This window comes from Squalius cephalus (genome assembly GCF_949319135.1).
Source record: "Squalius cephalus genome assembly, chromosome: 7".
Classification (NCBI taxonomy): domain Eukaryota; kingdom Metazoa; phylum Chordata; class Actinopteri; order Cypriniformes; family Leuciscidae; genus Squalius; species Squalius cephalus.
Window position 1 is genome coordinate 1,299,285 of NC_137128.1, and position 16,082 is coordinate 1,315,366.

A 16,082-nucleotide genomic window follows, 5' to 3' on the forward strand; every position below is an offset into this window, starting at 1 on the left:
CATTATTTGATGGTTTAGTTCTTTATGAGTCGTACAATAACACATGATTATCTGTGCATTAGTTAAGCATGAATTAATGCACATTAGTGCACCCGTATTGTAAAGTGTTACCGTGTTTTCTTCTCTTTTTAAACAACTATTTTAATAGTATTTTGTTTGTTTGATGCTTGTATAGAGCTACTTCACCTCACTGATGAAATCTCCAATATCTCCAGGATGAGGTACGGTGGATCTGATAGGGTAATGGGGCTCGGGATGCAGAGGTCTCTCATCCAACCTGCGGATGCCATGAGTCTCTGTATCTGGCTGCTGCAGCTGGCTCAGGTCATAATCCTGTTTGCAAACACAAAAGTGCAAAAGCATTAAGACCATTGTTAGCATTCATAGAACTGTGTTGGTGTGTCTGTGTCGTTTTGCAAGCACATAGCCAAAGCACTTGGTGGTGGTGTCGACAATAGGAGCGTAGCATTAGCAGAAGACGTTTGTTTACTTTTGTGTATGGTGAAGATGAAACAATATTGATGCATAGACCACTTCTTTTCTTGCAAATGGAGTTAGTATTATTTTTTCAAATCTGTGTCATGTTAACCCTCTGGGGTCTGAGCTGTTTTCTGGGCCCAGGAGGTGTTCTGACATGCTCTGACATTTGTGCTTATTTCTGTTACTTGTGACATTTTCATGGCTAAAGTCTAATTACACTGTATTCAGCACAAACTCTGCTACAATAATATGTCCGCAGCATGTATGTAAAAGTTTGTAGTTTTGAGATAATGACATTTATGCGTGGTTTGTGAAAATACCAAAAAAAAATTCTCACTGAAATAAGGCCATGAAACCCATACTGATTATTTCTTCACAAGACTTTTGAAAATTGTATCACGTAGCCTAGAATATTTGCTCCAAAACTATGTGAAAATCACCCTGACTGCTCATTCAGATAAGACAATATTATTGATTTCAAATTTCTAAGACGTGTTTTGTGTAAGAAAGCTCTATGCGAAGGGGCGTGATCACCTCAATAATATGTAAGCTTTTCACACCTGAGAAAGACAAAGACCCTCCCCTAACGGCCCTATGGGGAGCTATCACGCCCTGTCATTCTGAGCAACCTTGCACAAAGAATAAGGAGATTTAAAAAAGAATGGTTTTTTGATTGTTTGGATTTATTTACAACACAACATAATCCAAATATACACAACACATGACAAAAAAGCACACTATTGAAAACAATCATCCAAAGACAGAGACCTTTGTGCCATTCCTAAAAACATTGTACATACCTTTCATTTCCAAGGTGTTTGATTTTCACTTTACCATGTTCATGTACAGAGACTCATGTGAATGTTGAAGTCGGCAGGAGTGGCATCTGGGCCCTGAAAGAAAAAAAAAAGTGAACATACTGATATCAAGAGAAACTATAGGGAATATAGTTCTAAAATTTATTGGGAATAAATTTTAGATTTTTCTGGTTAAAATTGCTTTTTAAAATTCACAGAATACACACACACACAAATGTTTCCAACAATATATAATATAATGAACACCAGGTTTGTTGTGCCTTGTAGGCATAGGCACCTTTGTTTGGTGCGTTTTGCTTTTCAAACGCGATCATTTCAAACGCGATCGCGATACATTCAAAACCAGAGCTCGCTCCAAAATATGAAACATTATGGTTACCATATTATACATATCTACGTTTGAGCAGATATCCACAAACACAGTAACAGTAAACACGGGTCTAAATATTATAATATTCACCATATATCTAGCAACAGTTCAACTGCAATGTGAAGTTTATGCAACAATAACATGAACTAATAATTAAGAATTTCTTACCTTACATCTTGTCTTCAAATCGCGTTCTTCTTCTTCTGAGGTAAATCAAATGTAAGCTCACGGCACGTCTTTCAAACTTGACGAAAAGCAGAGACTTGTGAAGTTTGTTGGTGCTTTGTTTTTGAGGTAATGAGCGCGTTCGCGTTCCATGTGGAGATTTGCATGTGAATCTAAGCGCGTGAGAAGCTGGACATCTTGTTGGTTTTATACAAATTACTTAAACAGAGAATATTTGGTTTCAGTTTGAATCCGATGATTTAAAAGTACACACTTACATGTTTATGAAGGTATATGGCTCATAAATGTGCGACAAGTATTCGCTGAGTTTTGTTTCAGTTTATAGACGTGCTCAAGAAAAAAAAGTTCACCGCGACGGAGAGGCAGAACGCACACCCTGTTTATTTTCTTTATTTTACAAAAGCACAATGTTTTGATTCGATTGTAAGTGGACACATACAAAAGTAGAAATATCACAGATTCTTTTTTCATATTTCTTTTTTCTGTATGACCATAAATGATGGAGAAATTTAAGTTTATTGTGCTACTATGTGAAGAAAATCCAGCAAAACGCACCGGCGCGTTTGTCGACCCCAGAGGGTTAAACTATATAAAAGATCCTAGGTGTCACATGTAAGCAGGGACGAGGCAGAGAGAGAATCCAGATGCAAGCACAAGTTTTAATAGACAAGCATAAACGCAAAATAATACAGGAACAAGGGTAAAATCCACAAAGAGAAGGCTGGAGAACAACGACTGGAGAACAATGACTGGAGAACAACGACTTGAGAACACATACAGAAGCAACGACCGAGAAACAACTACTGAAGCACAAAGGTTTAAATAGTCAGGCTAACAAGGAACAAGGGACAGGTGTTGGTGATTGATGTCATGAGAACTAATGATGGTAACTATGGTGACAAACAAGGCACAAGACAAAACAGGAACCAAGCACAGGAAGTTAACACAGAAACAATGGGGAACTAAGAATACACTTTAACATAAAAGTCCGACAAGACACATACAGGGATTGTGACACTAGGTCAGTTCACTTTTGTTTTAGGGACAGCATCTTACCGGAAGCCTTAAAGACTTTGAAAGTATCTTCTATAGCTGGGGAAGTTTTCACACTAAATCTAACTAAATCAAACTAAAGTTTGACAGAGAAGCGAACAGTTTCATTTTCTGGATCTAAACGCAGAAATATGACCATATTAGCCCAGTTCTGTCAACACTGCATTGGTGTCATGGTTAGGTCCAGATGATGATGATGAAGGAAAGTTGAAAACAAGCTTTCAATAAACAAAAGGGTTCTTTAATGAAAACAAACTCAGGTAATCCACATAGATGAAGATAAAGAACGTCTCCCGTTCCCTACTTCAGGGAACGAGGGTTACATTAGTAACCGGGACGTTCCCTATCAGTCGCTCACGTTCGATGTAAACTATGGAAAACGCCACGGTTGCTGCCACATCCAGCGCCCTACGCAAGACTCTCAGAGTTTGAACTGCTGTTCCGTTATACCCCACACATTGGAATTCTTGGATAACACTGGGAAAGCGTGCCTTTCCAGGGGAGAGGGACACTGCGGAGCCACATCCTGCCTGAAGGGAGGTAACATGTGGAGAATACAATATGGACTGGCCGGAGGGGCAGTGCGACATATGGAATGTCACTGGGGTGGCTCCAGCCTAAGAAAGGGGAGGTAACACCAGACAGTGACGGCAGAGCAGACTCTGCCAAGGGAAAGACACAGGCTCACCACAGGGAGCTGGTCGTGGAAGAATACGCATATGGGATCGCCGCAGGGATCACCACATATGAAGCCCAGCCTAGCACAAGTTAACAAGCATACGAGCACTAGGCCTGGCGTCGGGTCCTCCATAACGTCCGACTGCCGGAGGGGTGTGGTGGAACTCACAGGGTTCGCCAGAATGGGGAACTCGACTGGAGCAAAAAAGCGCATGTATCCGCTCCGTGGAGGGGAGTGGCACAGCAAGCCGACACTAGAGCGGGAACTTCGTGTTACCGGCTGGTTGAAGCAAGCACACAGGAAGAACCCGGCTCAACCGTGTTAGGTGTCGCCCAGCCCGCAGCTTTACAGATGTCTATCAGCAAGGCACCGTGTGCCAGTGCCCAGGAAGAAGCGACATTCCTAGTGGAGTGGGCTCTCAACCTGAGCGGGCTGAGCACGCCTTGGGCTTTGTAAGCCAAGTCAAGTCAAGTCAAGTCATCTTCATTTATATAGCGCTTTTGATAACACTTTACGGTAAGGGTACATGAATTATCATGAATTCATGTATAAATTCATGCATGAAATATGCATTCATTCATGCATTAATATCTCATGAATCATCAGGAACTAACACGAGTTCAACGTTTTTCATTCATGACTTCATGGATGAACAACACCTTAATTAAAACATTAACTAAGATGAGTACATCATCATGAATTATGATTTATTACGCATGATCATGATGTTTTCTTTGTTCATACAAAGAATTGGTCTTTACCACCCATTGTGGATAAAGCTATGGTTATGGTACATAAATCATGAATTCATGCATTAGAAAAAAGTATTATTTCATGCATGCAAGACTACTCTTCGAATTATTAAAGGAATGTACAAAAATCCACATTATCTAATGCATGCATACAGGCTAGAACAGTATATCAATTAATGTGATAACTTTTTTTCTGAATTATGATCTGAGTTATCCAGCATGTTCATGTCTTCTTCATAGCCTGCAGGTAAATGGACAGACCCCAAAATTGGCCAATCACAGCACATAACATACGAATTCTGTTGGCGTTCAAATACAGTAGTCATCATTAACTAAGCATTGTTTATCTATGACTTCATCATGTTTGTGGCCCCTCAACTAAAGTGGTGACTTGGTGCTTTGAAACACTGATGAACAATGTGTTTTCATTATGATCTTAGTTATCCAGCATGTTCATGTCTTCTTCATAGCCTGCAGGTAAATGGACAGACCCCCAAATTGGCCAATCACAGCACATAACATACGAATTCTGTTGGCATTCAAATACAGTAGTCATCATTAACTAAGCATTGTTTATCTATGACTTCATCATGTTTGTGGCCCCTCAACTAAAGTGGTGACTTGGTGCTTTGAAACACTGATGAACAATGTGGAATAACTGTGAAATGACATGAACATGAAAGTTCAAGCCTTTGCAAACAATGTACTGTGGACAGAAAAGGACTTTGAACTTAACTTGCAACGTGATCTCATGAGAATACGTGTATTTTTACGTAAAGTGTAGTTCTACCATACGTACATTTATTTATGTTTTATACACACAGAAATGTATAATACTGACAGTGGACAGTGGACTTATAAACAACTTACAAACAACGACGTACAAATTTGGGCGTATTCCTATTTAACTTATGCATATTAAAATCGTGGCATTAATGTTTTGACACATAATCTAAAACACAACATAAATTCACAAAAGAAATCAATTTTATTAGCTTAATGTGATCCAAATCTTTAGAATCCATACGTTGTTTGAAAGAAATAGATCCAAATGCAGCCCTTTATCCAGTGATCTTCATCTCCATTTCTCAGCAGAGACTGTCAACGTCAAATCCCGCGCTCGTGGTGAATTCAAATTCAAAAATTGCGCCCGAAGCGTTACGACATGTTTTACGGCAGTGATATCAAACGCTCATTGGCTCTCGCATGCTTCGTAACAGATTGCGACATGCCGTGTTTAAGTTGTTTACTACATTTGAAATGGAGAAGCGCGCGCGCGAAACCGGATTAACATTTTCATGGATTAATAACTTAAATTCTGCTCTGTAACGTTACCTCATACATAACCATTATATAACGTTACTGCCAGAGAGGACTGCGACACATCGTCATGTGAACGACTTTTGGTACCGGTTTTAACATTTTCTCAATAAATAAATGATTGTGATTGTCTGTCTGCTGTTTTAATTTATAATTGTAGGTACGTAGTTTTAAGAAATGGTTAGGGGTAGGGGTAGGATAAGTGGCTCAAACTATCTTTTAATGCTACATTGTTAATAAAGCTGCCATTTCCCTACACATATCTGTCCATTACGTTTTATCCTTTTAATATTATCTATAAAATGGGTATGTTTAGGTGTGGAGTTAGGGTTAAGGGATCATACATTTATAATCTATTAAATGGTAAAAGGGAAATTATACAGATATCTTTATGATATGAAATATTCGTAGGCTAAATACTTTCACGTACGTTTTTAGCTGTAAAATTGTAATAATGTTATGTAACTTTACTGCTTTATTCTGAAACCAAACGGTATAAACCAGTTAAATTAACAGCTGGAAAGAGCTGAGAAGGAATTCAGTAGCCTACATAGGCTACACCATGAACTTTATTTTAAGTGTCTGTATATCTGAAAACTCTTTACAAAACCATAAAGCTGTTTTACAATTTCATGATATGGAGGAGACGCATCAGTAGCTTTATACATTACTCTTTACCCAAAAAGAGATCAAGCTGTTTGTGAAACATTTTTTTAAAACAGCTTTATGGTTTTTAACTGGTTTACCGTTTAAGAATAAAGCAGTACAGTTAAGATCAAAGTCCATTTGTGTCTACAGTACATTTTTTGCAAAGGCTTGAACTTTCATGTTCATATTCATGTCATTTCACAGTTATGCCACATTGTTCATCAGTGTTTCAAAGCACCAAGTCACCACTTTAGTTGAGGGGCCACACACATGATGAAGTCATAGATAAACAATGCTTAGTTAATGATGACTACTGTATTTGAATGCCAACAGAATTCGTATGTTATGTGCTGTGATTGGCCAATTTGGGGGTCTGTCCATTTACCTGCAGGCTATGAAGAAGACATGAACATGCTGGATAACTCAGATCATAATTCAGAAAAAAAGTTCTCACATTAATTGATATACTGTTCTAGCCTGTATGCATGCATTAGATAATGTGGATTTTTGTACATTCCTTTAATAATTCGAAGAGTAGTCTTGCATGCATGAAATAATACTTTTTTCTAATGCATGAATTCATGATTTATGTACCATAACCATAGCTTTATCCACAATGGGTGGTAAAGACCAATTTTTTGTATGAACAAAGAAAACATCATGATCATGCGTAATAAATCATAATTCATGATGATGTACTCATCTTAGTTAATGTTTTAATTAAGGTGTTGTTCATCCATGAAGTCATGAATGAAAAACGTTGAACTCGTGTTAGTTCCTGATGATTCATGAGATATTAATGCATGAATGAATGCATATTTCATGCATGAATTTATACATGAATTCATGATAATTCATGTACCCTTACCGTAAAGTGTTACCGCGCTTTTAACAATGTAGATTGTTTCAAAGCAGCTTTACAGAGATAAACATATAATTTAAGGTAACAGAGATTGTTTTGGAATTATAGCGTTTCTTTAATAAAGTTATTTTCCAGCTAAAGTTAGTTTTGATTGATTCGCTTCCGTCGCAACGATCATTTGTTATTAAATTAGGGGCCACTAAGACGACACCATTCTCTCTACACAGACTTTAAACGCAAACCTGTGAGAAACGCTGATGGCGTTCACATGCGCATTAAGAATTGGTTCTATAGTTATGTGCGTTTGAATATATGTGCGCAGGTTTGGAATTCCCTACAAACCAAGCCTAAACAAAGTACTGGTGTTTCCTTATAATTTTTGATACAGAATTTTATTTTGGTATCCACTATCCAGTAGGCCATCCTCTGCTTGGAGACAGCCTTCCCGTTCTGCTGGCCTCCGTAACAGATGAAGAGCTGATCTGAGGTCCTGAAGCTTTGCGTTCTGTCCACATACAGACACAGAGTGTGAACGGGATAGAGAAAAGCCAGGGCTGGGTCTGCCTCCTCCAAAGGCAGCGCTTGCAGGTTCACTACCTGTTCCCGAAAGGGAGTGGTAGTAACCTTGGGCACGTAACCGCGCCGGGGTCTCAGGATCACGTGAGAGTTAGCCGGGCCAAATTCTAGGCACGATTCGTCGACCGAAAATGCCATACCCTCTTGATAGAGGCCAATGCAACCGGGAGTATTGTCTTACAGGACATAATTTTTAACTCAGCTGATTGCAAAGGCTCAAAGGGTGGTCTCTGAAGTGCCGAAAGAACCAGAGACAAATCCCAAGAGGGTATAGAGAGTGGGCGAGGCGGATTTAGTCTCCTCGCCCCCCTCAGGTACCTGACAATCAGGTCGTGCTTTCCTAATGACTTACTTTCAACTGCATCGTGATGTGTGGCGATAGCGGCAACATACACTTTAAGGGTGGAGGGAGACAGCCTTCGCTCCAAGCCCTCTTGCAGGAAGAAAAGCACGGCTCTGATCAAGCAAGTTCGGGGGTTCTCCTGAGAAGAACACCGCTCGACGAACAGGTTCCACTTCAACGCATAGAGGCGCCTCGCAGAGGGGGTTCTAGCAGAAGTGATGGTGTCAACTACCGCTTGGGGTAGGTCACCTAGAACCTCCGCGTCCCATCCAGGGACCAGACATTGAGTTTCCAGACGTCCGGACGCGGGTGCCATAGGGTGCCCCATCTCTGAGAGAGCAGGTTCTCGGTCAAGGAGTAAAACAGCTGGCAGTGCTACGTGTCCGGGGCGGCAAACAGATCTATCTGTGAGGTCCCGAAGCGCCTCCAAATCAGCCGGACCAGCTGGGGGTGGAGTCGCCATTCTCCCTGTAGCACTTGCTGCCGTGAGAGCTCGTCAGCTGCACAGTTGAGCAGGCCCGGAATGTAAACGGCACGAAGCAACCTCAGATGCTTCTTACTCCAAGGAGGAGATGGTGGGCAAGTTGTGACATGGTGGTGGGCGAGTTGAAACATAGACCACCCTGGCGGTTGATGTACGCAATGGCCCCGTCCACAGTTCTGAAGCTGCATGCCCATTGTACGTGGCCCCCCAGCCCGTGGCAGAGGCATCCGTGGAGACCACAGAATGCCTGGACACTTGATCTAGGGGAACACCTGCCCGCAGGAACAAAGGGTCCGACCACAAGCTGAGAGTTTGGCGACAATGCGGGGTCACTTGGACCCGGCACAAGCCACTCTGCCACGCCCATCTCGGGACTCGATAATGGAGCCAGTGTTGGAGCGGCCTCATATGAAGCAATCTGAGCGGCCTTACTGTGAGGCCTCTGGACACGGGCCTCTGTCATGTTGATCGAGTCCAAGATCATCTGCCCGTGGGTGAGTTTGCTCTTTTCACAGTTGACCCAAAGCCCTAGGTGGCTGAGGTGACTGAGCACCATGTCCCTGTGTTCGTACAACTGCTCTCTCAACTGGGCCAGGATAAGCCATTCGTCGAGGTAGTTGACACGAACACCACGCTCGCACATGGGAGCAATGGCCGTCTCCGCGACTTTCGTGAAGACATGGGGTGACAGGGCCAGCCCGAAGGGTAATACTTTGTACTGATATGTCCGTCCCTCAAACGCAAAGCAAAGAAATGGTCTGTGTCGTGGGAAAATCGAGACATGAAAGGACACGTCCTTCAGGTCAATCGCTGCAAACCAACCTTGGGGACGGATGCACTTTGAAAATGCGTTTCTGCATAAGCATTTTGAATGGCAGCCTGTGAAGGGACCGGTTCAGGAAACGCAGGTCCAAGATAGGTCATAACCCACCGCTTTTATTGGGTACAATGAAGTACGGGCTGTAAAAGCCGGTCTTCATTTCCGCTGGAGGGACCGGCTCGATTGCATCCTTCACCAGTAGGACTGCAATCTCAATAATAATTCTAAAAAACTCAAAATAACACTAAAAATTCATTACATTTATATAGCGCTTTTCTAGGTACTCAAAGCGCTTTACATAGAAGGGGGTATCTCCTCAACCACCACCAATGTGCAGCATCCACCTGGATGATGCGACGGCAGCCATATTGCGCCAGAACGCCCACCACACACCAGCTTACTGGTGGAGAGCAGACCATGAGCCAATGAGTTTTTATGGTGATGATTAGGAGGCCATGATGAACAGAGGCCAATGGGCAAATTTGAGCAGGATGCCCCATCTGACCCAGCGGCACAGTCCATGCGATAAGGACCCTCTAGGCTTCAAACAGATGCTCAGCACACCCCAGCCCAGTGGGGAAGCAACTACTGGAATGTGACTCTGTGCCGTCACCACTCCACACAATTTCATGATGTTCAAACTGTTAAGGTGAAATTTGGTGCCTGAGGTAAAAGGAGGGAGGAATCATCCGATACACTCATAAGTAGACCTTAGGTGACGTGATCACAAATCACTACGTCCTCAGTACCAATCACTATATGGTTACACAAATGATTTTGTTATGTTCTCAAATTATATACAATATAAAGGTATCTTCTTAAGTCATATTGTGGAGAGAGGCTGATGACATTTAAAGTATTCCACCCTCATAATTTTGAAGGGTCACCCCTCTGATGTTTTTCATTACTGTAGTACCAAGAAAAAGGAGCTAAAAGTTTTTTATTCAAATCTAAAAATGCTAAAAATCTTTTTAGTTTAAAATGAACCAGTTAGAGTTAGTGGACAGTACCTGGTCTTCCTCGCCTCCTCCCTCTTCATCATATTTCAGGATGTTGTCTCTGATGTCCTCCTCTGGGTCAATCAGCAGCTGCTTGGCCAGTCGTTCTTTATCTCTCCTTTTCATCCACACAACGAACAACAACACAAGGACTACACAGAGAGAAAGTTATTCATGCAAATGGAACACAACATTTGTTTTTCTTTGCAGCATCGACACTGAAAGGGGGAAGCTCAAGAAAGGTATTTTGCTTTGTGACATTATATTTAAGACAATTATTTGACACATTTACCCTGCAAATGATCATTGTGACTCACTGAGGAGGGTGATGATGCAGAGCAGGAGGGTGATAATCACTCCTGTGCTGATCCCTGCGGTCACGATGCGCTCCTGGTCTGTGCAGTCTCCATTAAGATCACACTGACAGACCTTCACTTGCAGATACGAGGTGTTGGACAACGGTATCTCACCAGAGTCTGTGATTATAATGGGAATCTTGTAGATTCCATTCTCCAAAAAGTCCATTTTAAGAGCGAGTTGTGCATAATCACCTAGGAAATGGATTTAAAGAGTATTTAAGCAGTAATTTTGCACAATACTTTAAATGATTCAAATATATTTAACTGCAGGTGAGTTATTTGTGTTCTTGAGTCAGTAATAAAATAAGAAATTAATAAAAGTGTCTACACTGGACAGTATTTACTGTGTGGCATTTTCATTGAGGAGCAAAATGTATATCTTTTGCTTTATTGTGCCAGTAGGAAATATCAGTTTACATTTCCAAACATTCCTTTTTGCCATTAATTGTAATAATCTGGTATTATTTTTGTGCAGTTCCCACAGATATCCCCATAATATCCCCATCACTGACTTACATGAGACCGCAAAAACTGAGATGGACTAAATCCATAAGAACTGGGGAAACATCTCCAAGACATTTAGAGAAATCTACCCGCAAAGCTTACTCAAAAACTCCACAACTGAAGATAAGACAAAAGTAGTTTTAAAGGCTAAGGGTGGTCAAACCAAATTTTTATTTGGTAGTAGAAATTCATAGAAGTTCTTTCTTCATCCTCATAGCATCTTCTTTACAGCATTCTTTTCACAAGTGCATACAACTTTTTATGCCGGCACGTTCTGTTGGATTTTTTTTTTTTTCACATAGCAGTGAAATCATCTTAAACTACTCAATTTATGGTCATATTGTCATGATCCTGTTTCTTACACACACACACACACACACACACACACACTCTCACACACATTACCGCTATTTCCTCATTTACGCACACACCTTCTCATTTAATCCTTATTCCCTCTCAGCTGTCTCTCTTTTACTATTAGCCATAGCTCACTCCCCTCTTCACCTGAATCCTCTTTTCCTCTGATTAGCGTTCCTACTTCTTTTCCCCCTCTCTCTACCTGTCTTTGCCTGAGTATTGCATTCTCTCATGTGTACTAAACGCCTACTAATCCTCGTGTCTCTGTCATGTCTTAGTCCTGTCGTGTCGGGAGCTGATTTATATTAAGAAAACTCAACTGAGCCGGAGAATCGCCGCTTGCCTCTACTCTCCCTTGGGAAACGCCAGCCTGCTCCTTTGTTTATTGAACTCTCTGGCAAGCTCTATTTCAATTAAAGTGATATTATTTCTCCGCATTTGCTGTCTGATCCTCTTACCTTCATGACACATACAGCTAAAAGCAATACTTCATTCGAAAGTGTAAATGGTCTATTTATACGTGTCTACTTACAATCAAAACAAAACATTGTGCTTTTGTAAAATAAAGGCCCTTGTTAATTAACTCATTAGCTCCCTCATTTAGTTCTAGTATAAGTACTCCCTATTTTGTTCAGATAATTGTCCTGTCTCGTCAGTGTTTGAGTGCGCTATTCGGTTCTTCAAGTTATCTCCTGTGTGTTTCCTTGGTGGTATTTTCATTTAAAGACTATTTTGAATATCTCCTTCATCATGCTCTTTTGTTATCAGCTACCTACCGTGACAACAAAGACATGAGCAATATATCTATAGAAACATTTATGTGTCTGCTTTTAAATGGTCTAAATGAAAACAGATATTCTCTTTTTATTTAATTGGTATGAAAAGAGAGAGATGCCAGTCGTTCTCGTGTGAAATCATTAATGTGAACACTACGTGTGCTTTTCATAATAGTAATGATCTGAGGTGATCCAATGCAAAGTCAACGCCGACATCAACTCGATAAAGCATATCAAGTTTTATTAGATTAATTTACTTTATATAATTTTGCGACGCGGTAAGGAATAATCCTGGAAGAATTTACCTCAGAAGAAGAGCGCGACTGTGGTTTCGGTTTCATTTTGAGGAGCGACTTCATCCAGTGGAGGATTTAATTTCTGATGAGTTATTTATTCTTACTATCATTAGTAACCCTAACATTCTAACTGTCACCAGCCCCTTTGACGACGAGACCCTGAAGTCACTGTTCTGGATCGGAGAGAATTGCCATCACCCTGTACAGACACCTTTGGGCTGAACTGGAGGGAGGCTATCATCTGGTGTCTGGAGAGTGTATATCCTCGGTCCAGAATACAGCCAGACCCACAGTCTGTTCCACCACAGAGGAAATGCGCGAGTGTCCTCAGCCGCGTCAGCCAGAGCCCAATGAGAAGTGGCCAGAGCTGACCCTGGCCCCAGAAGAGGAGCCCCCGGTGAGTCTGACCAGGGGTGTGAACCCACGACATCAGTGACCGAGGGCACACTGGTGGAATTTGAGACTGAGGACTGGCTGATTGACTTCAGTGCGGAGGTATCGTCTCCCACCCCATTTCGAATTCTTCATTGCTGTTCCAAGACAGCACCATGCACTGTTTGAACTTTTTATCTTTCTTCTGAGCCTTCATTGCTGTTTTTAGACAGAACAAACAATGTTGTGTTACCTTCAACCCTGTCTAGCCTTCATCTGCCTCCATCCCCAGTTCTCCAGCCCAGCCTCTGCTGGAAGTTGTCAGCCTTTTGCCATATCCTGCAATGCCAAGCACTCACGTCGAGCCTCAGATCCTACAACCACCATCAGCGCCTGAGCGGATAGATCCAGTGGCTCCGCCTCCGGCCTCAGATTGTCTCAGCCCGTCGATCTGTTGGCTCCACCAGACACACTTGGCCTTTTGACTCCACCGGGTTCCTTCGTCCCACCAGCCTCCCCTTGGACAGTTGCACTGCAGTGCTTAAATAGTCTCTGATTTACGAACAGATTAGAAACAGGTGTGTTTAATCTTCTTCCGCAACGCTCCGTTCCTCCACTCCTTCGGCTGCAGCAGCTCCTCCTTCCCTTCGGGTACGCCCAGGTCCTCCATCACACCAGCATCGCCTCAGTCCTCGGGCAGTCTGGCTCCTCCTCAGACAATAATAGCCGCGGCATTGCCTAGGCCCCCTGTGCCAGCGATGATGCTCTTCTCCATCGGCTCTCCGTCTGAGCCCTGGGATCCACCAGCTCCGCCTCCATCGGTCGTCGCCTTGTTGATGTTAGCCGACACGCCACATTGGCTCCTCTCTCCCTTGACTCCACTGTGGGCTGACGTCACTGGGCTCTGGGTCTGTTCCTTCAGACGGATACCATCATCGCTGCCGGGGTCTTGTCCATCTCTCACCATTCCTCCACTGCCTGCCATCACCATCCCTTTGCCATCTTCTGTCGCCATCTCCACGCCCTCCTCCTAAGCCTCCGCTCTCACCTCTTTAAGCCGTGAGGTCACGCCGTGGGGGGGGGGGGGACTGTCACAATCCTCAGTCACCATACAAGTCACCTTGCACTAAATTTTCCAAAAAACCTTCTGGCTCACACTTGCACACACTCATCTAATCATCACACCTGTGTGTTATTTCATTATACCAATGCATTTCTCACTTTCCAAACCACCACCAGAATAGCTTTGGCAATATTCTAAACAAATAGAGTCCAAAAAGATTGAACTGTTATGCATTCATTCATTTGTACTTTAACAGCTGGAATTGTGTAAGATGTTGCATTACAAACAGCTGGCACTGAGAATACTTATTTATCTGAAAACGTATGAAATGAATGTGTGTTGTTTACATAAGGTTTTTATCAGATTTAGTCTCTAGATGGGTGAAGGGCAGAAACTGCATGTGGACCAATCAGAAGTCCTGTCCTTCCCAGGCTTGGTACTAGAGTTCTTCTTCTTGTCTGGCTGTTGTCCTAGCATCTCTATCTGATGGCGTTGGACAGTTTGTTTGTGTTAGTCCACCAAGATCCAAGAGAGAGAGGGGCCCGACCATAAACTGGGCCCTGGAATGTGCTGTTGACTGCAATTATTAATAAGTGGTATGCTATACCATATATATATAGTACCATATATATATCTTTTAATAGTGATTAATAGTTTACACTTTAGATGGGGGGATGCAAAAGGTGTTGTAAATAATAATAGTATTATAAAATATGCTGATGATACTGTTATTCTGAGTCTCTTACACAAGGATATGGACCTATCATCCTACCATAGTGAAATAGATCGATTCATTCAGTGGTGTGACAAGAACTGTCTTGCGTTAAATGTACAAAAAACACAAGAAATGGTCCTTGACCCAAGAAATGTATCTGAAGATAAGTCTGTGATCATTAAAGACACAGTGATACAGCAAGTTACATCTTATAGATACCTGGGGTTTTACATGGACAATGTTCTTTGTTGGAAGACACACATTGACAGTCTGTGCACACGACTACAACAGAGGCTGTACTTTTTAAGAAGATTAAGACTGTATGGGGTGGGCAGTGACATTTTACTTGTTTTTTACCGAGCCACACTTGAAAGTCTTATTCGTTATGGAATTATAGTCTGGTTCGGAAATGTGTCTGTTCAATTGAAAAGCAAATTGATCCATATCCACAAAACAGCCATGAAAGTCATAGGATTAAAACAATATGAACCCATACAGACTCTATACGAAGAGGCAATGATGAGGAAAGCAACGAGTATTAGTACTGACTCTGAACATCCTCTTTTTAGTGAATACCAGCCGCCGCCGTCGGGAAAGAGACTGAGAATGCCAATATGTAAGATTAATAGACTGAAGCTTTCATTTGTTCCTGCCTCAGTAAAACTGCTGAATATGACCCGGAGCAATGCACCTTTACACATTAGCAATTAAATGTGTTAAGTATTTTACTTATCTTGTATTTTATTTATTTTTTATACATTGGTGTGCTGTGTATACATTGTTGTGTATTGTGTAGTGTGTTGTACTGTAGCACTTTGCCAAGGACAAATTTCCCCTCGGGGACAAATAAAGTTTATCCTTATCCTTAAATGATTTATTCATGCATTTACACATCATTTATAATAGGTGTTGAACACTTTGTAGTTTGTACTGCAGTGTAAGTGTTGACTAGTGAGGGTATAGACAGCTGTCTTCACTGACACACATGGACTCTTTAACTGCTGTGCACCTGATGTGGAAGGTCAAACCGGTTCACATTAGCACTAGATCCCACACAGAACACAAGTCTGTGCTGATAAGATAAAGGATTTAACAGAACCCACTGAAATCATCTTGACTGTAAGTGATTTATAAATGTTTATCCACTTCAAAACAAATAAATTACTCTTCTTAAAATTACTGCTTTAGCATTCCTGCATGTTTGTGCTTTTGAACACAGACAAGCTTACAACTTAAATATACATCAATAAA

The 16,082-nt window shown here is 41.7% G+C and overlaps 1 protein-coding gene across 4 annotated transcripts in view; it reads right to left on the bottom strand.

The window, feature by feature from the left end:
• LOC307161746 (cadherin-2) overlaps nt 1-16,082 on the bottom strand; it is a 124,451-nt gene that overhangs the window by 12,054 nt on the left and 96,315 nt on the right. For all 4 annotated transcript variants that reach the window (XM_079876679.1, XM_079876680.1, XM_079876681.1 and 1 more), the window contains 3 exons: nt 10,707-10,940; nt 10,402-10,541; nt 187-333 (listed from right to left, as the gene is read on the bottom strand). In XM_079876679.1, coding sequence (XP_079732805.1) covers nt 187-333; nt 10,402-10,541; nt 10,707-10,940 — 521 coding nt within the window. The remainder of the gene's footprint in view (nt 1-186; nt 334-10,401; nt 10,542-10,706; nt 10,941-16,082) is intronic.